Consider the following 26,309-nt stretch of genomic DNA (forward strand, 5'->3'; position numbering starts at 1 on the left):
GTATGTATTTACATAGAAACATTTGTTCAATTGTGATAAAACCTTGTCTTTATCCTATTCCCTCCCTCTGTTTTCTCTCCCCTCCCCTCCTGCCCCTCTCTCCTGTCCCCTGCCCTCTCGCCCCTCCTGCCCCCTCTGTCTGCAGCCCCCCTTCCCAGTGTAGACAGTTTCCTGACGGGAGTGCCTGTGATGTCGGGGATGTACCCAGTGAGGGAGCTCTCTGTCTTGCCTGCTGCTCCAGCCCCAGGGCCCCTGGGCGTTGAGGTAATAATGGAGAGACCATATTGACTGGCCAAACATGACCTGCTTACTCTGCATTGGCTAAGACAGTCTCCTATCAAATAGTCATTCAAAATCCATATTTACAGAGCTTTTAGTATGAATTCCATCAAAACAATACAGCCTAGTGTATGGTGATATACAATCAAACTATACTGTTTAAATTAAGAGGTTATTTGGGATAGGGAGAAAACAACCAGGAACTACATGGGCTAAGGCAGTCTGTACCACTCAGGATACATTTTTCATAGTGTGTTGAAACATTATTTCAAAACTACACGTTTGGACCTATACAGTGAATGGATGTGCATGGTGCTGATCATTTATGGAATTATTTTATTAGCTAAAATCACTTTATAAGCAGATGTATACTTTGAATTGAATCGAGTACATTTACTTTCCACATTTTGAACATGCCCTCCCAAGTGTTTTCTAGTTCAGCAGAGTGTTCTTGTAAGGGGAAAGCATTGTGTGTGTGCTCAGTGTGTGTGTGCGCACAGTGTGTGTGTGCGCTCACTGTGTGTGTGCTGTTCTCTTCAGCAGAGTGTTCCTGTAAGAGGAAAGCAGTGTGTGTGTGCTCAGTGTGTGTGTGCGCACAGTGTGTGTGTGCTCAGTGTGTGTGTGCGCACAGTGTGTGTGTGCGCTCAGTGTGTGTGTGCTGTTCTCTTCAGCAGAGTGTTCCTGTAAGAGGAAAGCAGTGTGTGTGTGCTCAGTGTGTCGGTGCTGTTCTCTTCCCAGTGGATGGTGTTCCCCGGGCTGTGGTTCAGCCACGCTGGTCAGCTGGTCTCAGTGGAGTTTGTGATCCAGCCCATCAGCCAGCTCACCGAGGCTCGCATCCAGATCCTGAGGCCCTACTGCAGCCCTACACAGCACCTCGTCCCTCCAGGTAACATCATCCATACCAGAGCTCTCTGAGAACAAGTCAACCGTCGCCTTTACACATCTCACACAGGGCTGCGTATATCTAGAACATCCCTCGTCCAATTGTGGTGAAAGTTGGTCCGGACCTTCTTCAGCACAAGTCGAGTTTATCATAATCTGAGGTTATATGGGGGGCTGTTTGTCTGTCTGTGTGTCACACTTATATCTGGACAACCTTTTATCCAATTATGATGAAACTTAAAACTTAGCACAAGTTATTTAGCATATCAGAATCTAGAGGCACTGCCTGTCTGTCCATTTGTCACACTTACATGTTTACATCTATCTAGAGAATCACTAATTCGATTGTGAATGAATCCTGCTCTGGGCAACTTGAGTACAAACTTCAGCTTATTTAGCAAAGTCAAAAATTGCATTTGTTTTTATACATGTCCCTGAAACGGGGATGACTAACTTAAATGTCATTTTCCTGAACTTTACAGAATATAATAGTGTAAAAAGACCCTACCCTACTGTTCCCCTGTCCTAATGCCTCCTCTCTTGTTTTTGTTCTCTCTGTGTTCTGCCCCCCAGGCTGCTCCTCTTTGCAGAACCCATTTGCCTGTTGCTCTGATTTGCCCCTGTGTAACACCACTGGGGGCTGTGCGGGAGGGCAACAGTGGTGCCACCTGAGAGAGAGCTGCCTGCCCGTCACCTCCCCCTGCAGCTCCTACAGCCTGCCCCTGCCCTTGCCCCCACGCCACACTGCCACCCCGCCTTTCTACTACCTGGTGGCAGAGCTGCCCCTCAGCCTGGCGCCGTGCACAGAGCCCACTCACATCAACGTGAGTACTTGCTGCCTGTATGTCTGTCTGCCTGCCTGCCTGACAACCAGCCTACCTGCTTGTCTGCATGACTGTCTCTCTGTCGCTCTCTCTGCCGGCCCGTCTGTCTGTCTGTCTGCCTGTGTGCCTACTTGCCTGTCTGTCAGATTGTCTGTCCATCTGGCTGCCTGTCTGTCTATCTATCTACCTACCTGCCTGTTTATAAGTCAGTCTCTCCGTCGATCTGACTGTTTGCCTGCCTAACTGCCTGTCTATCTGCTTGTCTGCCAGAATCTGTTACAGTGGCTTTTGGTCTTTTTTTCTGTTGTATGCTTTTTCTGAAAATCATAACACAACAAAGAGAGTATGAGAAAGGTGGCTACATACCACTTAGAAACGTACAGGAGTATAACTGCAATGTGATCTATTTCAGTGATCTAAATGAGGGTAGATCCTAACACAACCACACTTTAACCCATAGATGACAGTGTTGTTGTCCATACAGGAGTGATTTATTGACCAGTGTTGATTAAACTAGACCTCTATGACTGTTAAAGCCTTAGCTGTCCCTGTTGACTCAGCCCTGTGCTTGTGTTGCAGGTGCTGCTCTCTGCTCAGGAGATCCACGCTTATCCTGACGACATCCTGGCCCTGCAGCACGACGCGGGGCCGGGCTCCCTCCTGCACTGCCCCTCCTCCCCCGGCTCACCCTGGCGCCAGAGCTTCCTCTCCCTGCGGGGGCCAGGCTGGTGGGAGGGGGGGCTGACCGCGCTGGAGCCCTCCCTCGACTGGGTGGATGAGACTGTGTGTGACCTGCGTGTGCTTTACACAGACAGCATGCGGAGCTATGCAGTCACCCCCCTTCTAAACACAGCCCCCAGCCAGCCTGGCCCCTACACCTACAGCGTGGCAGTCAGCAACCCCGTCAGCAGCACAACTGAGAGCTGCACTGTGGCGATCCACAGCAGAGTGGCGGGTCTGCAGATCATCCACCCCCAACCCACCAGAGGAAACATCCATCTGTTTCTCAAGCAGCCAGCTCTGGTCGTTATTAAGATCCTGGCTGGCTCCAATGCCACTGCAACCTGGTCTGCCCCCGTCCTGCTCTCTGCAGCCCCTTTCCAGCCCTCCTGCCCCCCAGAGGTCCTGGGACAGGCACCCGGCTGCAAGAGGGACACCTTGGACACCTGGTTCTCCTCTGCCCCTGTCCTCCTGGCCTCTCTCTCCTCCCAGCTCCTCAATATCACCGTGTCCAATCAGATCAGCTCTCAGAGTCTGTCGGTGGCACTGCAGTCCCATGAGGCCGTGGGAGGGCTCCGCATGTTTCCCTCCGGTGCCTATAGGATGCTGGTAGATGTGTCGCAGGTACAGTACAGTAATGGCTCATTGTATTGTTGAGAAATACATCAACAAGAAAAAACATATTCACAAAGCATTTACTTCTATGCTAATATGTTTTTCAACATAATTGTGATGTTTTGATATTTTTATTAACATACCCCGCTATTGCTGTTTCACGTCGGTTATGCATCGGGTCTTCCTATCAGAATGTCTTCTAAATTCATAACATCAGCTGCTAAAATCCAACCTGTTCAATCAGAAACATTTCATAGGTTCCCGACTCCTGTACCAGCATTTTGATTGGTCCATTTGTCCTGCCTGCTCACTCCGGATAGGTTGAGAGGGGCAGAACAGGTTTATGAATATGCATGACAAGCCCCTTATGGCAATAAATAAATACATTGATCATTTTGGTGGGTTAGGGTAAGAACCAGTAATAAAACCTTAAGCAAGAACTCGACATGCTAAGCAACACAACAGCATTTAGATGGACAGCAGATTTCACTGCCTAGGTTATAAAGTGTTCTGTGTGACAATGTCTTATGCACATCTTGAGTACTAATACACCTGCTTCCGCCCCTCTGAACCTGTGCCGGAGCGAGCAGGCAGGACCGATAGCTAGTCAAAACTGATTTATCATCAGAGATATGCTAGTAAAAATATCAAAACAATCACAATTATGTTGAAAAAGATAGTTTAGGAACACGTTCAACACGTTCAATAAAGCAGAAACTAGGGAAAGTAAATTATTGTGTTTTAAACCAGTATGCCCAATAACATTAAGAGCTTGTTTATTTTTTTTCTGTTGCAAAAACTTTGCAAACTTAGAGTTAGTCCACATCTGTATTCTATAATTCCCTCAATAAAGTTTCATTAGAGGTGGAGTGCAGTAAAACTATATCACAGCCACATTGTTTTAACCGCTGGGCAAATCCATGATACAGATCTTTTTCGCATATCCATTTAGCATCAGGTTTAAACACCATTCAATCTGAATGTCTGCTTAGATTATTACCCCGGGTATGTTGTGTTTTTGTTCACAAAAGTTAAATATTAAAAAGACTACTTTATATCAACATGTTCTGTCATTTAATTTCTATAAGGATCTATTAAGAAACAGCGATGAAGGATAACCTGGTATATTTAACAAATAAGAAAATAAATATTAGGAAAAAGTAGATATATAAAGTTTCCTTTTAAAGATTATTTTTCAGTAACATAACTTTCTATGACAGTACAAAGTACACTACACACACATGCACAAAATAAACAGTATTCTCATAGATACTTAAAGGGCAGGTAAACAAGTAAAATGATCTAAATGTGACTGGTTTGTCTCTTAAAATGCTAATAATTTAACAGGACCTGTAATATATACTGGACTATAAAGACGCCTAGTTTTTGCTGTATAATGCTGTTTTATTGTTGTGCTGATGTCGGTGACCCTTTTACTAGTGGTGTGTTGAGGGCGTGATAATTTAACAGGACCTGTAATATATACTGGACTAAAAGGACACCTAGTTTTTGCACTTACTCTTGTATAATGCTGTTTTATTGTTGTGCTGATGTCGGTGACCCTTTTACTAGTGGTGTGTTGAGGGCATGTCCTCTTCCACAGATCTGGAAGTTTGACTGTGCAGTCCCATGACACAGGCAGTGATGTGGCTGGTATAGCTGCTGTGTGGTATATTGAATTCCTTTCCCTGGTTTGTTCGTCTCAAAGGTTTTCTCTGCGGAGGTGAGCAGGGGCTCCTCAGTCACCTTCAGCTGGGTGATCGATGACCTGACAGTCTTTGCATACACAGGGCAGACCTACAATGTGGTGTTCAAGAAGCCTGCACAGTACAAACTGAAGGTGAGTTTTCTTAACCCTATATTGACAAATGCTTTTTCAGGCAGCTTTTCTATTTAACAGTAAAAAAACACCCTGGATTGTATCGTGGTTGTCTAGTGATTGATGCAGGCTAGGGTGATTTTCCAGTGCTGTGAGGTCTGTTCAATTGGTCTAAAGAGTGGCTACGGATCTGCTGTTAAATTAGGTAGTAAAATGCCCACAATTAAAAGAAACAAACATCCTATAATTCATATAAGTATTTTAGTTAATTGCTGTCTGTAAAAATAAACTCAGACAAGTTCATATTTTAGTGATTTACACAACGGTGGCATTTAGATCTGCTACTGTTTAGATCACAACTCGCATCTCAGTGCATTCTGGTACATGGAGTTCAGCATCTCTGACATGCCTTCACCATCCTTTATTACACTTTGCTGTGTTTTTACTGTGGGGAACCTTTATAATGGTGGACATGGTCACTCTATATATTGGATCAAAGGATATGCCCATTATTAGGATGAAATGTTGTCGACTCTCAGAACTGGTGTATACTGGAATATATGTTGCGATATGACTCGGATTGTTATGTCTTTTTGTGGTGTTGAAACCCAAATCCAGTTTATCAATAGAAGAAGACAGCAAATTAGAAATTAATTTAACACTGGGCAAATACGCTCTTTTTATAAATCATCATCAGTATCCTTTTTTCAAGAAATGCACCCAATGAAATAAACAACTCTGATGTTTCATTTAGGAGCTTCTGAGAAGTCAATCTGGAGCAGAGATCTTTGAGAATGGTGCCTTGTCTTGTATGCTCCTGGTTGGGTAGCTCTGCCCCTTAGTTCCTCAGGGAGGTTTCTCTCTTGGTTTCAGGTCACTGCATGGAATCCTGTGAGCTCAGAGTCTCTGTTGGTGCAGCTCACTGCTGACCTCATGAACCCTCTGGCAGACCCCCACTTCTTCTCCGTTGCCAAGGTGATGCCTGTCAACACTCTACAGGAGATCATCTTCCGGGTCAAGGTGGACATCTCCATTGATGTCACTCTCAGGTGAGGTCCCAGCTTTACTCATGTCTTGAAAAAAACACATGTTATAGTGAACATGTACAGTATTTTAAAACGTTAAATCAAGATGGATGATAATATTTTCAGTGTTCAGTTTCATGAATATCAAACTGTTCCCTTTCAAGTAGGGAATATTAACCATTACAAAATGGGTGTTTAAGACACCCGAACCTGAAATCTTTATACCAAAGACACTCATCAGAGGAGGGTGACGTAATGCTGCTCCGTCCAAGCAGGCACAAAGCCACTACTCACCCTGACAGTGTCGCCATTTTCCTTTTCAGCCTAACTTGATACTCGCCACAGACAGTAACTGCGACCTGTTGCCCCCGATCCCAAGGGACCGAGGTTCTGGTGCAGGCTACTACTAGTCTCATGTTTGCACTGACTAGTAGTTAGCCAGTGGCTGACTTGCAGGTGGGCATCCCTGCAAACTTGCCACTAGCAGTAACTGCGTTTATCGCCCCCGTTCTCGCTTGCGAGTGTCGGTACTGAGGCCCGTGTCGGCACTGAGTGCCGTGTCGGTACCGAGTGTACCGTCAATACCGAGCTTCGGCGCCGAGTCTTGGTTCCGATCTCTGTGTCGGTACCGAGTGTTGGTACCGAGCAAGCTCAGTGTCAGTACCGATTGTCGGTTCTGAGCACGTAAAGTGTCAGTACTCCACTGTGTGGTCTATACACTGTTGTGAACACAGCACTATTACCATGTCTGGGTCCCGAGCATGCTCATAGGACCTTGACTGACGTCACTTTTTGTGATTTGTGTGCTCCCTTCACCAAGTGTATAATGGAGGACCGGAGGTCTGGGTAAGTGCTGGCCTTTGGCGACAGCTCCGGATCGTGTTTAGCCATCTAATAACAACAAACAAAGTGGTTATTTAGACACGACAAAAACAAACAAAACACTCACAATAACAACACAGGTTCTCCTTCCTTTTCAGCTTTTAACCATACAAAGGAACAGATTGCTTCATTACGCCCCTTTTTGTACTGCCAATCATGACCCCTTGGTTAACGAGTGCAACCACGCCTCCAATCTGCGGCTGCCACATTGTTTCCCTTCCGTGTCGATGCGTTAGTGTACCGCAGCCCCGCACCCTATCTAGATGGCCAACTTCCGTCTAACCCTAGGAATGAAATGTCTGGCCATCCAATCCAGGGCACTCTGTTCCCTTTACACAGTGCCCTCACAGGTCGGGAGGGAGATTTATCACCAAGAATCATTCTGTTTCTGTCACAGGGACAGATGGATAAGATCTAGGAGGTTGTGTCACGCCAGCAGGCAATTCTAACTGAGCTGCTGCAAGAGCGCTCAGTCCCACAGGTAATACCTGGTCCTCCAGCACCCACTCCCCTTGCACCTTTGCAGGCAGTGACTAGTGGGCTAGAGGAGGCTGACGATCTGGGCATGGTGCTCCCTTTGGATGATGCTGAATCTGATATTCCGATAACGTAGCTCCCTCTGTCATCAGAGCTTATGCCTTTAATGCAATGAGCTACTGCAGCGTTACAGGTTCCTTGGCCTGAAACAAGGGACAAGAGGCTGTCCATTTATGATGAGCAGCCCTCTATCACTCCTGCTGGCCCTCCGGTCCATATGGATTTTCTGTTCGAGCTACAGTCCACTTGAGCCGCGGCGGTTTCCCGTTCTGTAGACTAACTATACAGAGTGTTTGAAGCAGACAAGCTGGGTCTTACCAACATTCCGCCAGTAGAGGCCCCCATTGATGTGTTTGTTCAGCCTACCAACCTGTCTTTGCTAGTCAAGGACACGGCATGCCTGAAAAAGCAGTGCAGAGTGACGGAAGTCATTTTAAAGAAAGCATATGTAGCTAGTGCATTTACTGCACTGGCAACTACAATAGCATACTTGTAGCTTACCAGGCTCAACTTATTGGGTCCCTCTCTGAGAGCCATAGGCTCTCGTCTCAACAACTGAACCAGCTGTGCCGAATTTCCAGGAACCTGCTGTGGTTGTCCAAGCTTAGCGTACAAGTGATAGGCAGAACCTAGAAGCATTGGTGGCTGCATACAGGCATCTCTGGCTCTCCCAAGCACGGGTGCCGGACACACATTTGGATGGCGGTAGAGGAGATGCTACAGCAATCTCACTGCGCAAGGGAGTCCACCAAGGAATTGATGCGTCTTCTCCCTAAGAGACCTCCTCCACCACGTAAGCCTGCAGCTCAGTGGCATCCTAAGCTCCAGTTCCAGAGGAAACCGGTACAACAGGGTGCTCCCACCATAGGTGGTACGGCCAGGAGGCAGCCCACCGCGTTCCGCAGAGGCAAGCGTCCTTTCAAGCGCCCTGTGCGTAGACAACAGTCGCACGCTGTGCCTCGGGCAAAGCAGCAGTACTAGGATATTGCTGCCACAAGCCCAGGGCTCCTTCTCCAGAAGCCACTTGGACTACTGGGAACAGTGCACCACAGACCCCTGGGTGCTCAATACTGTGCAAACTGGTTAGTCTCTCCAGTTCCAACACGACCCCCTCTCCCTTCTGGGGCATGACAATGAGAACTGTCACGGAACCGCAAGCCGCTCAGGAGGTACCAGCTCTGCTGCAAAAGCAGGCCATTTGCATAGTAACACCCCCCCCCCCCCCCCCAAGAATGGGGGTTCTACTCCAGGTAGTTTCTGGTGCCAAAACGGGACGGTGGCCTCAGACCGATCCTCGATCTCCACATCCCAATAAAACCAGTGCACAGGAAATACCTGAGGGTCTCCTTTCAGGGAACAGTGTACCAGTTCTGTGTTCCACTGTTTGGTCTCTCTCTAGCCCCACGCGTTTTTACGAAATGCATGGAGGCTATACTAGCCCCCTTGAGACACAGAGACATCAGAATCCTCAACTATCTGGACGACTGGCTCATTTGTGCCAAGTCCCCAGCAAAGGCACACGAACACACAGAGATCGTCACCAACCATCTACATTGGTTGGGCCTGTAGGTAAACCATGCAAAGAGCCGGCTAGCACCCACCCAGGTAGTGACCTACCTGGGGGTGTGCCTGGATTCAGGACGCATGTTGGCATGATGACAGAGTGCTAAAAGTAACCTCCTGCTTAGAGCTGTTTCAGCTCGGAGGGCACTACCAGTAGTGGGCTTCTAGAGGCTGCTGGGCCTGATGGCAGCAGCATCAAACACCCTCCCACTGGGTCTTTTGCATATGCGCCCTCTGCAGGCTTGGTTCAACCGCACGGCTTGTCAGCTGCTTCTGAACCGCAGGAACTAAGGACTTTGTTCCTTGTTGGAGGTTAAATGTAGTACTTAATGTACTGAGAAAAAAAAAAATTAGTTTTGTATTAAACATTTTAATACATTTAAAGTAGATGTGTCACAGGGACAGGCTTTTCTAAGCAGCGTCTATCCAAATGGATAACAGGCGCAATACAGACTGTGTATGAACTGGCCAGTCTGCCCCCATCCAAGAAGCTCACCGGCCATTCCACCAGGGGTCAGATGACTTTGTGGGCTTTGTTTCATGGTGCATCGATCCAGGACAGATGTAGTGCAGCAGTTTTGGCTTCCTCCCATATGTTTGCCAGGTTCTATCGACTGAATGTCGTGGACCCGCAGAATCCTGGATTTGGCACTAGAGTACTGAGGGCGGCCTACCAGTCCACCCTCACGACAGAACATTAGAGGTGAGGCCGTTCTAATGTTTTTCAGTTTATTGGAAATAACATTTATAGCACAAAGCAGTGTTTGGTTAGCTTTGTAGCTCAGTGTTATATACCATGTCCTTGTGACAGTTGGTTGTACTAATTGAACATTAGAGTGAGTCCAGACTAATGTTTTTATTCCAGCGATGCTGGTATTGATTCAGGCACAAGGCTGCTTCGTCTTGTCCCTTGTAGCTGTTTGATGTATGCTTCATGTCCTTGCGACAGCTTGGGTATACTCACCCATTCTGTAATGCTTAATATTCCCTACTTGAAAGGTGTCTTTTATAAAGTTTTCAGGTTTGGGTGTGTTAAAGGGGAACACCCATTTTGTAATGGTTAATATTCCTATTTCAGGGAACCAGGGTTATGATAGTAACACAACATTTTCAAATAATCATTTCACATTTCAAACACTAAATGACTCAGGAGCTTAGGGTAATATATGATAATTTCTTATCAAGCCTACTATCACATATGAGGCCTGTGTTTTAAACTCAAACCATTGGTTTCCTTCTTTTACAAAACAAAGGGGTTTTAATAGTGTGTGTGTTTTATATTTCTTAGTGTCTTCTTCCTCTTTCTCTCTTCCCTTGAGCAGGTGGGATTTTGGCGATGATAGCCCTGTGGTGGATCATGCACTGACCCCCCCATACGAGGCCAGTCTGCCCCAGCCAGACCCTGGGGTCAAGCAGGTCTACCTGCAGGACTCTGCCAGCCACACCTACACTCAGCCTGGTGAGTAACTCAGTGCAGCCAGCCAGTAGCAATGCTGACTGCAACGGTTACGTGAATAGTGACGTTTCACCTCAGTTATTATTGCTAGGTGGTTTGAAACAATCAGAAGTCAGAATAGAACCATCATTACATCTGCAGTGTATTCCATGTGAATGTGAGGTAGTGTTTGCATGGGCAGTCCACTGGACTTGGGGAATACCATGGTGTACTATAGTAAACATTTCTTAGAAACATCTATTATGTTAGATCACGGTATTCCCATGGTCTAGTATAGTAAAGCACAGTGAAAACATGTTAAAACAGTAGGAAACCATGGGAAAAGTAAAGTAAAACCATGATAAATTCACCATGGTAATCTTTCTTAAGGGATGTTACCTACTTATTAACATAGGGGCACATATAGCAAAGACAGACTTATCCTCTAATAACCCTGCAAACTACTTACAAAAACACACTAGACCTTGCTCTGATCTGATAACATGTGATGCATCCAACAGAATGTTCAAGAACACTGCTATGCAAGTAGAAAAACACACCCCAAGCACCTCCGGCCCAAACAAACGGGACATAGGCACTCATTTCAACTGTGAGTGGAAACTTACCAATACAAATGTTACCTACACCCTGGAAGGCTGGAGTCTGGACAAATGTCCCTGTTGTACTCCCCTAAATCATCCATATGGAAATATATATCCACTCCCCTCCAACAAAAATTAGGAAAAATGAAATATTGCAGAACGACTGGGGGTGGGGCTCTTGCTCACTAAACATCTTGATATCTGTGAAAATGTTTCAGTTCTAGTGCAAAACAACTGGTTGGGGAATTTGTTCTTTATTTTACCCCCATATTTGTACATGTACTTACTGATCTACTGGTTCCATTATTCTGAATGTTAGTGAAATCCTTGTTTCTTGTTGCATCCTCTTTAGGTGACTATACAGTCCGAGTTCAAGCGTTTAACAAGTACAACCACACTGAGCAGAGTGTTCCTGTGAAGGTTCGAAGCCCTCTGGTCGCACTGACCCTCTCCATGACCCCTTCCCATCCTCTGGTCAACCAGAGCCTTGAGTTAGAGGCAGTTCCCAGTCCCTCTCCCTACGGAATATTTTACCGCTGGAACTTCAACGACGGCTCCCTGTTTCTGGAGGGACCCAATTCCACAGCGCATCACAGCTTTGCAGCAAGCGGCTTTTACAATCTAACAGTGGTGGCCAATAACACACTGAGCTCTTTGACTTCTTGGCTTATTGTTGTCGTGGGGGAAAGCATTAGCAACTTGCAATTGACTTCTAACGCTCCTAACGAGCTGGGGTCACCCACAGTGGTCAACGGAACTGTGTCAACTGGTACAGGACTGACATGGACCTTCGATATGGGCAATGGAGAGGTCTTTACCAACCTCTCTGGCAGCTTTGTCTCCTATGTCTACACCACAGCTGGGAATTACACGATCAACGTGATTGTGCGCAACTCTGCCAGTAGTGCTTTACAGTCTATTCGAGTGGAGATATACAAACTTATGGTACTTGGGATCCTTCCCTTAAGTTGCCAAGTGACTGGGGAAGAAGTCAATTTCCAGGCTTTGGTGAACAGAAAGGTGAGGCACCTGAAGTTCTACTGGAGCTTTGGGGATGGAAGGCCTCTCACCATCGTGGAGGGCAATTCTACAGTGGTCCACGACTACTCAAGCCCAGGAAGCTACCCTGTGAATCTAACAGTCTTCAGCCAGGTTGGCACTGTTTCCTATCAGAGAACTGTCTGCGTGGAAGACCTGATAACAGCGTTGACACTGAACTCCTCCAGTTCTGCCGTGGCCATAGATCAGGATGTGTGTTTCGTTGCTGATATAGTTCCCCACCAAGATGGCCGGCACACTTACCGTTTCATGTGGAACAGTGGAATCGAGAACGAATCGCCCATCAATGGCCAGAGAGATTTCTGTTATACCTTTAGAAAAGAGGGAACCTACCAGGTCTCAGTGTTGGCCAGCAATAATGTCAGTAGCCAGAGTGACAATGTGTTTGTTCATGTGCAAGAGCTTGTTGGGAAGCTTTGGATCAGGCATGATGGAGAAGATCTTGGGGCTTTGACTGCCAACAGGACTTACCAATTCACGGTGGGCACCACTAGCGGCACAAATGTTACCTTTAAATGGGATTTTGGTGATGGCTCACCCCCAAGTTTAGGGCAGAACTTTTCTCATACCTATAAAACTCCAGGAACGTTTACTGTCACTGCAACTGGAGAGAATGTAGTAAGCTGGACGGTGGCCACCGTGCAGATTTCTGTGCTGTCGCCTATTTCAGAATTGATTCTAAGCACCAGCCAGACTGTTGCAGAAGTTGGTCAAGCATTTATAATAATGGCTAAGGTGAACATTGAAGGGAATGTCCAATTCTTTTGGTCAGTAGACCCATCCACCCTCCTGGAAGAAGGAACATCAACTTTCCGTTACACGTTTCCCAAGCCAGGAGTCTACCGAATCTATGTGGTAGCGCAAAATCTGGTGAGCAAACAGCAAGCCTCTATCACAATAGAAGTATTTGAGAGGATCCGTGGACTGAAAATCCTCAGCCAGGATTTGATTGCTGGGAGATATGTCCCCACGAAAGCAAACTTCCTTTTAACCGCATTGATCACGCAAGGTTCCAATGTAAGCTATACATGGACTGTACATTTGGGGGGAACCCATGCATCAAAAAGCAAAGGGGAGTCGCTGACATTCCTTCCTGATTCACCTGGGGATCTACAGGTGGCTCTTAGAGCCAATAACCCCTTGGGAGTGCTGGATGAGAGAATCATGCTGAGGGCTGTGGAGTGTGTTGCTGGAGTTAGGGTCCTAACCACAAGAGACAGTGTGGCTGTGGGCAGGCCTGTTAACATCTCTGTTAGTGTGGATTCCGGGACAGACTTGCAGTACACCTGGTATACAGGCTCTGATCAGACTCCTCTGTTTTCCAATGTATCCTTCCTTTCTCATGTCTACAGTTCCATAGGCTCTGTCATCATCAATGTGACTGTTAGCAATGTCCTGGGCTCCAGTGCTGGCTCAACAGAACTAAGGGTCCAGGAGCCTGTGTTTGATTTGAACTTTCATATCCTAGACACGTTGAAACCATTCTATGTCCCGTCAAATACAACCGTGGTTCTCCATGGCTTCGCAACAAATGGGACTGATCTACAATGGGAATGGCATTTTCCTGGGACAATAGGACCCATCTTTTTGTACAACCAGGAGATTTCCTATTCCTTCAAGGAAGCGTCCATGTACCAGGTGTCCCTCAATGCTTCTAACGACGTGAGCTGGAAGGAGGTGTCTCACCAAGTTACAGTTCAGGACACCATTCAGGGTTTGGCCCTGGAGGTCAATCGTTCTACAGTCTGTGAGGAAGACCGGATGGTTTTTAAGATGAGCGTCTTGAAGGGGACCAATATCACCTATTCCTTGAACTTCACCTCTCTGAACTTCTTGGTGGATCTCCAAAACAACATCTACGAGTGTTCTCACCTCCTGGTCGGCCGTCACAATGTCACAGCGAGGGCCATGAATGACGTGAGCTCCCAGTCTGAATCCCTGGTGGTAGAAGTTGTGGAGAAGATTCGGGGGCTACAGCTAGTCAACAGGTCTCTTCAGGTCCTTGAAGCGCACAAAGAGGTGGGCTTCCAAGCCCAGGTCCTCAGTGGCTCCCATGTAAGTTACCAGTGGCTGTTCCAGATTCTTGGATACCCGGATTACCCAGCATTGGGCCAAAAGGTCTTCTATACCCCACCAGGTGATGGAAGCCTTACTGTCAGTGTGGTGGCCACCAATGCCTTCTGCTCCAATTCCTTAAACGATACTCTGATGGTGCAGTCTCCTGTCCTGCAGGCTACACTTGCTACTAATGGTACTGATGTTTTCACCAACCAGACTGTGTCCTTCTGGGTCTTCCTAAGAGGAGGGAGTGATTTGCACTATGAGTGGAACTTTGGCGTCTCTGGGAAAGAAGTAATTTACAGAACCAAGAACAACACAGCTGTCCACATCTTTCAAGAAGCAGGGTTCCATCTAGTTGAAGTGAAAGTCTTTAACCAAGTCAGCTTGTCCACTGCCCAGACGCTCATTACAGTCCGGAGTCTGGAGTGCAGTGTCCCTAAAGTGATTCTGATACAGGGGGAGACCAACATCCTGAAGTCTAGGCCCAGCTACTTCGAAGCCAGTGTAGATCTGCATGGCTGCACCACCTATAGGGCTGGCTACTCCTGGGAGGTCTTCAGGGGTTCCAGCTGCCTGGAGCAGAATAGGGTTCCCCTGGGGAGTGCTGATGTGTCCACCCCTTTACTGATCCTCCCCAAGTTGACTCTGGACTTGGGCCCCTACTGCCTGAGATTCACAGCTGCTCTGCTGGGCACTCCCTTGCTGCAGCAGCAGACTCTGAATATCACAGTGGTGCAGAGTCGACTGGTGGCCCTCATCAGGGGCGGGTCCCACAGGGTCTGGTCAGCTCACGAGGACCTCCTATTGGATGGGACTGACTCCCATGACCCTGACAGTGGAGTTGGGGAAGAGGATGAGATGGAGTACCAATGGGACTGCATCATTCAGGTAAGCAAGGCCTTTCCTTCACGGCTCTGTGAGCAACTAAGCGACATTTCAGTTTTCTTATCTCTTATTAGCACTGGCAACAGCATTACTGCTCCATCTTTAAAAGCATGCTAAGCAAAACTTCAAAATGTATTAATAGCACTAACAACATCATCACTCTCAATACAATGCTAACAAAAGCTTTTAAAGCTTACCTGTATGTTGTGTAAAGCCTGGCAGCACTGATATGTTTCCCAATAAAAAAAAAGTCCTTTAAGATCCTATAGATGTAAATGACATTTGAACATGTTGTTTATTTTACTGTCCCTTATCCACTCATTTTGCGGAGTTCAGGGTTGAGTTTAGAGATTTGTTTTCTTTTGACCTGGGAAAGTGCTTTGAACTGTTTTGAAAAGTCCAGCCCCTTTACAAAGATGCAGGAATTAAAAATAATGTCTTGCACTTCCTCATTCCAGTGCTCGTGACATCACTGTAGAAATCCAAAACAATCAGTCAATTACTCCTGTATCAGATCTAACAAGTACAATGTGGACTGGACAGTAAATTAGATGGTATGCTATGATAACACTCATTCAACTGTGGCACCTGAGTAATACATCTGCAGGAAAAATTGGCACTCTTTGCTTGATCTCCCTACAGAACATGTCTGCTCCCTCCTGCATTCCCCAGCACCTGGTCAACCACAGTAGCTTGACCCTGTCCAGTGAGGATCTGTTGCCTGAAAGTGTCTACATCTTCACTGTGACCGTCCGCAAAGCAGGGAAGCAGTGTGCCTCCACCATGCAGACCGTGAGTCTCTCTTTCTCTCTCTGTGTGTTTTGCATGGTCACCCTTTACCTCAGTTATTTGAGCATCGGGTTTGCCCTGTTGTCCTAACTAACCTCCTTCAGCCCTTTACCCCTCGTATTCCTAGACTACACTGTACGTTTTCCAGGGGTTAATTGTTTCAACTAATTCACAGCTTTTTGCCAAGAAGATTTGCTTTTTATAAGAGTGCTCTTATTATCTGTCAGTAGTTCTCTCTCTCTTCTCTCTCTCTCTCTCTCTCTCTCTCTCTCTCTCTCTCTCTCTCTCTCTCCCCCTCTCTCTCTCTGTCACTTTGTTTCTCACTGAAAATATATTCTTGTCTCTCAGGTGACAGTGAAACCTGGTCGGGTCTTGCCTGTGTCGATAGTCTGCCTCTCCTGCAGTGCCCTGTCCAGCTATGGAGTGAGTCAGAGTGTCCACGTCACCCTGTCCGGACATTGCCCGTCCTGCAGCAGCCGGGCACAGGTACGTTTGTCACCACTGCTCTTTTACTACGGTAAAAGTAATGTAAAGTGTAGTAAAGCATGGCGAATTCATGGTACAGATGCACTCCTTATAACGGACTCCAAGGGACCATGGAAATCAGTACTTTATAAATGTACGTAGTAAACACAATTCGAAATGCTGTATGCAACTGCGAACAGAAGAACCGTAAATATAAACAATACAAGAAAGCTTAATTGCCAAAGAACAGGAGTTTAGTATTTGTACAAAACACACCCCTGTGGTAATAATGTAATACGTATTATTATTATTATTATTATTATTTATTTATTAGCAGACGCCCTTATCCAGGGCGACTTACAATTGTTAAAAGATATCACAATTATTTTTACATACAATTACCCATTTATACAGTTGGATTTTTACTGGAGCAATCTAGGTAAACTACCTTGCTCAAGGGTACAGCAGCAGTGTCCCCCACCTAGGATTGAACCCACGACCCTCCGGTTAAGAGTCCAGAGCCCTAACCACTACTCCACACTGCTGCCCCAGTGTAAAATTATATTATTCATAAAATTATACTATTCGTATAGTATAATTTTACGAATACATATTTTCGTTAAATATAATTAAAATTGTATACGTTATACATTTAAACTGTACAACGGATCTGCCAAAAAAACCCACAGAAGAATAAAAGTAAACAACAACTGTTTTTCCTGCCTGACATACTGCCATGACTGTCATTTGCTGTCCCGTATGTACCTTATTTACGCAAAATATCTACCTGTGGAACAGGAAAACTGTACATATTAAGAGGTACTGTATGTATTAAACTGCACGTATTAAATGGTACTGTATATATTAAACTGTATCTATTAAACACAAAATACCTGCCTGTGGAACAGAAAAATTGTACGTATTAAACGGTATATATGTTATAAATGAGTCAATTTTAACCAGAGTAATTCCCCATTAAAACCCATGTTGTTTGACAGGGACATGCCTCCTCAATACGCTGAAAACGGAACTGCGTTCTAACAGGAGTGCATCTGTATATGTGGAGTGCATCTGTATATGTGGAGTGCACCTGTATATGTGGAGTGCACCTGTATATGTGGAGTGCACCTGTATATGTGGAGTGCACCTGTATAAGTGGAGTGCACCTGTATAAGTGGAGTGCACCTGTATAAGTGGAGTGCACCTGTATAAGTGGAGTGCACCTGTATATGTGGAGCGCACCTGTATATGTGGAGTGCACCTGTACATGTGGAGTGCACCTGTACATGTGGAGTGCACCTGTACATGTGGAGTGCACTTGTATATGCATGGTAAAAGTATAGAATAGTATAGTTTTATATATAGAGTATTAAAAATGTATTGAATACAGTTACATATATTTAATATATAACATGCCTATGATATATATTTGCACTGCTAAAATAAGATGTTTCTGATTTTAATTCCAGATTTTCTCAATAATAAAGGAATACTTTTTCTCAAATAATACAAATTAATTAATTACCTGGCTAGGAAGCTACAAAAAAAAAAAAAAAATTGAGCCAGCAAGAGATTTCGTTTTACTATTACTTTACTATTATTCTTATTTTTTTCTTATTATAGAAACAAAAGTCCTGAAATAAGCCACATTTTCTTAATAAGAAAAGCATTGTTGGTAGTGTGAATTAAGCAATATAGTGTAGTAATATACATGAATGAAGCGTTACTGACAGGCTCCGGGTCTCACTCCCCTCAGTTCCGCTGGGAGGCTGTCGTTCGAGGCGGAGAAGAGGTTTTGGATCTGGACAAAGTGAGCACCTCCACGGGCCCCTCCTTCCCTGACCTGGTGGTGAGGCAGGGGGTGCTGAGGGATGGGGTGAACTACACCTTCACCCTGAGCGTGGCTGACCCACAGGGGGCGCTGTGGGGCTCTGCCAGCATCACCCTGGTTCCCAATCACCCCCCTAGTGGAGGAACCTGCATACTGCAGCCTGATACTGCCATCTACCTGCTGGAGACTCCTGTCACATCCCACTGCACAGGTATGTACACAGAGTGTACAGATACACATGCTGCCAAAGACTGCACAGCTACACACACAAAATTATTATCGATTATCGTATCATCTGAAATGATCATGCCTGACAGCCCTGTCTCTGTTCAGTTTCTTGTATCACGCTGTGTTGAGTGCCTCTCTGTTCAGTTTCTTGTATCACGCTGTGTCGAGTGCCTGTCCGCCCTGTCTCTGTTCAGTTTCTTGTATCACGCTGTGTCTAGGGCCTCTCTGTTCAGTTTCTTGTATCACGCTGTGTCGAGTGCCTGTCCGCCCTGTCTCTGTTCAGTTTCTTGTATCACGCTGTGTCGAGTGCCTCTCTGTTCAGTTTCTTGTATCACGCTGTGTCTAGGGCCTCTCTGTTCAGTTTCTTGTATCACGCTGTGTCAAGTGCCTGACAGCCCTGTCTCTGTTCAGTTTCTTGTATCACACTGTGTCGAGTGCCTCTCTGTTCAGTTTCTTGTATCACGCTGTGTCGAGTGCCTCTCCGTTCAGTTTCTTGTATCACGCTGTGTCGAGTGCCTGACAGCCCTGTCTCTGTTCAGTTTCTTGTATCACGCTGTGTCGAGTGCCTCTCTGTTCAGTTTCTTGTATCACGCTGTGTCGAGTGCCTGACAGCCCTGTCTCTGTTCAGTTTCTTGTATCACGCTGTGTCGAGTGCCTCTCTGTTCAGTTTCTTGTATCACGCTGTGTCGAGTGCCTCTCTGTTCAGTTTCTTGTATCACGCTGTGTCAAGTGCCTGACAGCCCTGTCTCTGTTCAGTTTCTTGTATCACGCTGTGTTGAGTGCCTCTCTGTTCAGTTTCTTGTATCACGCTGTGTCGAGTGCCTCTCTGTTCAGTTTCTTGTATCATGCTGTGTCTAGGGCCGCTCTGTTCAGTTTCTTGTATCATGCTGTGTCGAGTGCCTGACAGCCCTGTCTCTGTTCAGTTTCTTGTATCACGCTGTGTCGAGTGCCTCTCTGTTCAGTTTCTTGTATCACGCTGTGTCGAGTGCCTCTCTGTTCAGTTTCTTGTATCACGCTGTGTTGAGTGCCTCTCTGTTCAGTTTCTTGTATCACGCTGTGTCAAGTGCCTGACAGCCCTGTCTCTGTTCAGTTTCTTGTATCACGCTGTGTTGAGTGCCTCTCTGTTCAGTTTCTTGTATCACGCTGTGTCGAGTGCCTCTCTGTTCAGTTTCTTGTATCATGCTGTGTCTAGGGCCTCTCTGTTCAGTTTCTTGTATCATGCTGTATCGAGTGCCTGACCGCCCTGTCTCCATTGCAGGATGGAGGGATGCAGACAGCACCCCCTCTCAGCTGATCTTCAGCATGGTGGCAGAGCTGTGTCTGGAGGGCTGCAGGCAGTGCCATCGCTTCACCCTCTACAGGGGCACCAAGCCCAGCTTCAGCAGCCTGCTTCCCCTGGGACCACCCGGTGCCTTCAGCACCATCACTGTGCTCATCCAGGTGGAGAACTCCCTGGGGGCCAAGACCACTGCACTCAACAGGTCAGACACACACACCACACACACAGACCCCCCCCAGTGTTAAACTGAGTCTCCTTTCCTCTTGTTTCCTCTAGTCTCTTCTCCTCTCCTGTCCTCTCCTCATCTCTTCTCTTCTCCTCTTCCCCGCTCTCATGTTTTCAGCTCTCTCTCGCTCTCTCTTACTCTCTGTTGCAGGACTCTGTCAGTCTCCATGCCTCTGCTGCCCTCAGGTTTCCAGAGCATCACTGATTGGCTGAAGAACAAGAGCCAATCAGAGCTGTGGGGCGTGGTGCAGCAGGGGAACCCCCAGGAAGTGATCCCGTACTCCATCGCTCTGATCAGCGCACTCAACCAGGTGGGGGACTGAGGACCAGCTCCCAGCACAGAGCTTTTAACACAGATCTGTAACTCAGAGCTTTAGAACATAAGAACATAAAACATACCTGTCAAGGTCCCAGGACACTTGACCGGGAGAGGGGTCCTTAATTTTTTTTAAATACAGATGCTCAGAAACTAAACTAGAATTCAGTATAAGGGTCCTTTAGTGTAGCCTTAGAGATGATGGTGTTGAATCAAGGGTGTGTTTTGGGGTGCATGTTGTCATGGGTGTCCACAGAATTAATTCTAAGGGGGGGCAAGGTGTTTAAAAGTAGTCGGGTAACGTGGTTTTGTATTGCATAATACAAAACCACGTTTTTCGCTTTTCGCTGACCTAGTCTGCTTTTTAAGGTCTCTACAGAACTCTTTCAGAGCTGTAACTCAGAGCTATAATTGAGAGCTGTAACTCAGAGCTGTAACACAGCTGTAACTCAGAGCTGTAACTCAGAGCTGTAACTCAGAGCTGTAACACAGAGCTATAACTCAGAGCCATAACTCAGAGCCGTAACTCAGAGCTATAACTCAGAGCTGTAATACAGAGTTTTAACAGAGCTGTAACTCAGAGCTGTAATACAGAGTTTTAACAGAGTTGTAATTCAGAGCTGTAACTCAGAGCTGTAACTCAGAGCTGTAATACAGAGTTTTAACAGAGCTGTAATACAGAGTTTTAACAGAGCTGTAATTCAGAGCTGTAACTCAGAGCTATAACTCAGAGCCGTAACTCAGAGCTGTAACTCAGAGCTGTAATACAGAGTTTTAACAGAGCTGTAATTCAGAGCTGTAACTCAGAGCTATAATTGAGAGCTGTAACTCAGAGCTGTAACTCAGAGCTGTAACACAGAGCTGTAACTCAGAGCTGTAACACAGAGCTGTAACACAGAGCTGTAACACAGAGCTGTAACTCAGAGCTGTAACTCAGAGCTGTAACTCAGAGCTATAACTCAGAGCTGTAACTCAGAGCTGTAACTCAGAGCTGTAACTCAGAGTTTTAACAGAGCTGTAACTCAGAGCTGTAACTCAGAGCTGTAATACAGAGTTTTAACAGAGCTGTAATTCAGAGCTGTAACTCAGAGCTATAATTGAGAGCTGTAACACAGAGCTGTAACACAGAGCTGTAACACAGAGCTGTAACTCAGAGCTGTAACACAGAGCTGTAACTCAGAGCTGTAACTCAGAGCTGTAACTCAGAGCTGTAACTCAGAGCTATAACTCAGAGCTGTAACTCAGAGCTGTAACTCAGAGCTGTAACTCAGAGCTGTAACTCAGAGCTGTAACTCAGAGCTGTAACTCAGAGCTGTAATACAGAGTTTTAACAGAGCTGTAATTCAGAGCTGTAACTCAGAGCTATAATTGAGAGCTGTAACACAGAGCTGTAACACAGAGCTGTAACACAGAGCTGTAACTCAGAGCTGTAACTCAGAGCTGTAACTCAGAGCTATAACTCAGAGCTGTAACTCAGAGCTGTAACTCAGAGCTGTAACTCAGAGTTTTAACAGAGCTGTAACTCAGAGCTGTAACTCAGAGCTGTAATACAGAGTTTTAACAGAGCTGTAATTCAGAGCTGTAACTCAGAGCTATAATTGAGAGCTGTAACACAGAGCTGTAACACAGAGCTGTAACTCAGAGCTGTAACTCAGAGCTGTAACTCAGAGCTGTAATTCAGTGCTTTAACACAGATCTTTACTCAGTAGAGTGTTTTTAGCTGATGAGATAAAGAGATGATGTTGAAGGGCAGGAGAGAATTGCACCCTCCAGGTGATATTACCTAGGAAGTGCAGGACCACCTGAAATGAGGCATGCAAACTGAAAGCTTCCTTTAACCTAGGGTGGTACCAGATAGCCATGTTTTAAAATGAAAATACATATTGCTATAATATGTTCTTCTTTCAAAACTACACATGTGAGATCTATATAGCTAACAAAAGCTGCTATAATCCTTTTGTAGAGAGTTTTTCTATTCCAGACCGCTGGCATCTTTAACACTTTAATGGACTGCCAAGTTCTGAAAATGAAAGGATGTGATGGTGGTTTGTTTGTAGCTCATGGTAATGAAATGCAGATGTGTTTTGGTGTGCTGTAGTTGGTTGTTCAGTCACAATGCTGGGTGTTTTCGAATCTCACAGTATAAAGGAGCTGGTGGGTAGTTTGTAGGTGCAATGTGAACATAAATACATGACATTTTGTCACCTCGACCTTTCTTTCATAAGCCCATTACCTGCTTTAATTTCCTCTAAAGCAGCAACAAGCCTTCTGTAAATCATATATACATTTTATTTATCGGGCAGTTAGTAATTTGGCTCTTTCTTTCTAATCTGCCTATCTTATTTGGTAGCAAACTTCTGATAAGACTCCACAAGGCAGATAGTGGTGAAGTGACAGGGAGCAGTCTTGTGGCAGTCCGGTATGAACTGTTGATGAGCTATGGTCAGGGCAGTGGTGTACAGTAGTCAAGGGCTTCATGTTGTTTTTTTCTGTTTTCAGAACAGGAATGTGAGCGAGGAGGAGCTGGGAGACAGAATCTCAATCCGCAGCAATATCACGCGAGCCCTGACCTCACTCAACATCTCCACCGTACAGGATGTGGTGCAGCTCAGCGCTGCCCTGGCACAGTGTGTGGTGAGACTCACAGACACCAGCCTCCATATAACCACCATCTCATCTTCTCAATAGAGGTAGAAACTGTCCTTACCACAGACACCAGCCTCCATATAACCACCATCTCATCTTCTCAATAGAGGTAGAAACTGTCCTTACCACAGACACCAGCCTCCATATAACCACCATCTCATCTTCTCAATAGAGGTAGAAACTGTCCTTACCACAGACACCAGCATCCATATAACCACCATCTCATCTTCTCAATAGAGGTAGAAACTGTCCTTACCACAGACACCAGCCTCCATATAACCACCATCTCATCTTCTCAATAGAGGTAGAAACTGTCCTTACCACAGACACCAGCCTCCATATAACCACCATCTCATCTTCTCAATAGAGGTAGAAACTGTCCTTACCACAGACACCAGCCTCCATATAACCACCATCTCATCTTCTCAATAGAGGTAGAAACTGTCCTTACCACAGACACCAGCATCCATATAACCACCATCTCATCTTCTCAATAGAGGTAGAAACTGTCCTTACCACAGACACCAGCCTCCATATAACCACCATCTCATCTTCTCAATAGAGGTAGAAACTGTCCTTACCACAGACACCAGCCTCCATATAACCACCATCTCATCTTCTCAATAGAGGTAGAAACTGTCCTTACCACAGACACCAGCATCCATATAACCACCATCTCATCTTCTCAATAGAGGTAGAAACTGTCCTTACCACAGACACCAGCCTCCATATAACCACCATCCCCACCAAACTTGAAGAATTTGAATGTGTTGCATTGAACAGATTGAGCAGGGAGGCCTGAGAAAGACACAGAATTTGAATCAGCACTTGAATGTTCTGTACTACCTTCCCAGAACAGTGAGTTATGAACCTGGTATGTCAGAACAGTGAGTTATGAATCTGGTATGTCAGATCAGTTCATTGTCTTTTATTGTACATTGGACTGGCAGATTGGAGTTTCACTTGTTACAGTAAGTAAATTAGTTCCAAACACAACACTGCATTGTGCCAGCTAAACAAGAAAGACAAGACCCTATTGATTATACAGAGGATTTGTTATGTCTGCCTGTGTATGTCTTTATGCCAAACATGTGATGTCTAGAGAACTCCTGATTCAATTGTCATGAAACTTGCTAAGTTTTCAGAATCTGGGCAGATGAAGAGATTTTTTTAGCCACGTTGATCAAGGTAATAGTGATAATAGATTAGAATATTTGAACGTTATATATAAATGTAAGTGTTTGGCTCACGTTACCCACTGAGAACCACCACCCTGTTTGTAACCCCATTATCTGGGCTTGCCATGGTCCTTTATCAAGTGCGTGTGGTTCTCCTCGTTGCTGTCTGCAGGTAGTCCCCCGGGAGTTTGTGTGTGAGGAGTGCCAGCGCAGGACCCTGGAGGTCACCCACAAGATGATCTCCATCATCGGAGAGGAGATGGTGCGGGGTGACGCCACCCCCACCTCTACCGGCACCAACATCCTGCAGATCCTGGGTGAGCCTCCTCTCTAAACCTGGCCTGAGGACCAGTGAGCCCTGTTAGAGCTGGCCAGTGCACCTTCCTTTTTAAAAAGGCACTTAGTAAGCCCCAGCACCTTTAGATTGGTCCGGACTGGCTAGTGCAGTTTGTTCAGACACAGCTAGAGCAGGGATATAGGTTAGCAACAGTACTGCTGTAATGAGCCTTGTTAGGTTTACAGGCCAGCCACCTGGTGAGCTTTTGCAAACGCCTGCAGGGCTGGCCTTTGTCTTCCAGGGGCCGGTAGCTCACAGACACCCACTGACCCTTTGAGCTGCTGTGGGGATTTCTGCGGTGAGGCAACATAATTGGACATGGGGGTAAAATAAGTGGGCACTTGAATTTGCTAAATGTGTGATAGAACTGACATCAATAACATCTTCCTGTTTACTCTTAAAGGTGGCTCAATGGCCGCAGCAGACTACAACAACACGACTGCAGGCGAGAGCTCTGAACTCGCAGTGTCAGCCTTCAGCCTCACGTTGGCGCTCATGAGGTCCCTGATGCGCTCGCGGGTCACCAGGGAGGAGCCGCTAAGCCTAGGGGTCCCTGAAATCCAGATCCAGGGCCACAGGGCCGACCCCAGCAACCTGCTGTGCACCAGGCTTTCGCAACACTGCAACTTTTACATCCCCCGGGCGCTGAGCAGCCAGTTAGAGCAGAGCAGGGAGGTGGTGCAGATCCTGATGCAGATGGAAGTGAACCCCTTCTCACTCAGCCTGCCCCATGCGCACCCCATCTCCACCGGTCTTGCTGCCATGGAGTTCACCACTCCCCAGGGCCAGCCCATTCCCATCGCCAACTTGTCCAATGAAAACGCCATCCAGGTGGTCCTGCCCAATCAGGCTGGGGACGAGAGCGGGGCTAGTGACGTCACAATCCCTCCCCTGGGCTCAGTCAATTTCACGGTGAAGGCTGTCAACAGCAACCCAGAGGCTGGCCTGTACATCTCCTTCAGATTCACTCTGCCTCCAGGTACAGAACACACAGCAATCTGTTCACTTGTATTACTTCTGGGTTAAAGAGCAAATTACATTAGAATTTTAAAACTCTGGGGTGCGCATCGATATGAAAATTGTATATCGATATCGTGCACGTATTTCGATATCGATATCGATAATATCGAAGTCTTCCAAAACACAGAAATATAATAAAACAATTGCAATGACAAACATATATAGATGTTAACTGATATTTCCATATGAAAAGCAATAACTTACTTTAACTTAGTGGTGCTCTGCTTCACAATATCCATGGAAAAAAACAAGGTCTTCTTATATTGTTTTACTATTCCATCATCAGCCACCTCAAAACAAAATATTTCCATACTTCACTGCGCACAGACTTTAGCCAATCCGGAAGTAATTGAATCGTCAGCTGCTCTGCGTCTACATGCTGGCTCACGACACCTCTAAAGGTATTAGGTACGGTGTCATGCCAAATTTTGCATTATTTTGAGATATGTTTTGATGTTTTAATAGTACATCTCATTTATAATACTGAAAGCTCACATTTTAAAAATACATTCCTAGCGTAAGTAATGATCCGCTAAAGCATGCAGTCTCAAAATAATGCAAAACGGATGGCCAGTGGTGCTTATGCAGCATGCAAATAACATAGCTACCTCTGTGACTATGAGGGGAGTTATTACGTTTAAATCAGTTTATTTAATTAAATTGTACCTATCCTTGTAAAAACATGTAATAAGTTTCAGCATTGCTCTATTAAACTGTTTCAGTTAGGATATACTGTTCGTGTGTCATTATAATTACATTAGCACATAGTCAGTTTATAAAAGTACTCTAAAGTAATCCAATTATTTT

At 45.8% G+C, this 26,309-nt stretch overlaps 1 protein-coding gene across 2 annotated transcripts in view; it reads left to right on the forward strand.

Annotated features, from left to right (window-relative positions):
* pkd1b (polycystic kidney disease 1b) overlaps positions 1-26,309 on the forward strand; it is a 97,231-nt gene that overhangs the window by 38,495 nt on the left and 32,427 nt on the right. For both annotated transcript variants that reach the window (XM_058989985.1, XM_058989984.1), the window contains exons 9-24: positions 146-264; positions 1,018-1,165; positions 1,735-1,985; positions 2,565-3,329; positions 5,029-5,160; positions 6,013-6,188; positions 10,469-10,605; positions 11,536-15,191; positions 15,831-15,980; positions 16,326-16,463; positions 18,199-18,484; positions 19,760-19,982; positions 20,157-20,316; positions 22,821-22,955; positions 24,318-24,462; positions 24,886-25,461. In XM_058989985.1, the coding sequence (XP_058845968.1) occupies positions 146-264; positions 1,018-1,165; positions 1,735-1,985; positions 2,565-3,329; positions 5,029-5,160; positions 6,013-6,188; positions 10,469-10,605; positions 11,536-15,191; positions 15,831-15,980; positions 16,326-16,463; positions 18,199-18,484; positions 19,760-19,982; positions 20,157-20,316; positions 22,821-22,955; positions 24,318-24,462; positions 24,886-25,461 (7,197 nt within the window). The remainder of the gene's footprint in view (positions 1-145; positions 265-1,017; positions 1,166-1,734; positions 1,986-2,564; positions 3,330-5,028; positions 5,161-6,012; positions 6,189-10,468; positions 10,606-11,535; positions 15,192-15,830; positions 15,981-16,325; positions 16,464-18,198; positions 18,485-19,759; positions 19,983-20,156; positions 20,317-22,820; positions 22,956-24,317; positions 24,463-24,885; positions 25,462-26,309) is intronic.

The sequence above is a fragment of the Acipenser ruthenus genome, chromosome 17 (genome assembly GCF_902713425.1).
Source record: "Acipenser ruthenus chromosome 17, fAciRut3.2 maternal haplotype, whole genome shotgun sequence".
Lineage (NCBI taxonomy): Eukaryota > Metazoa > Chordata > Actinopteri > Acipenseriformes > Acipenseridae > Acipenser > Acipenser ruthenus.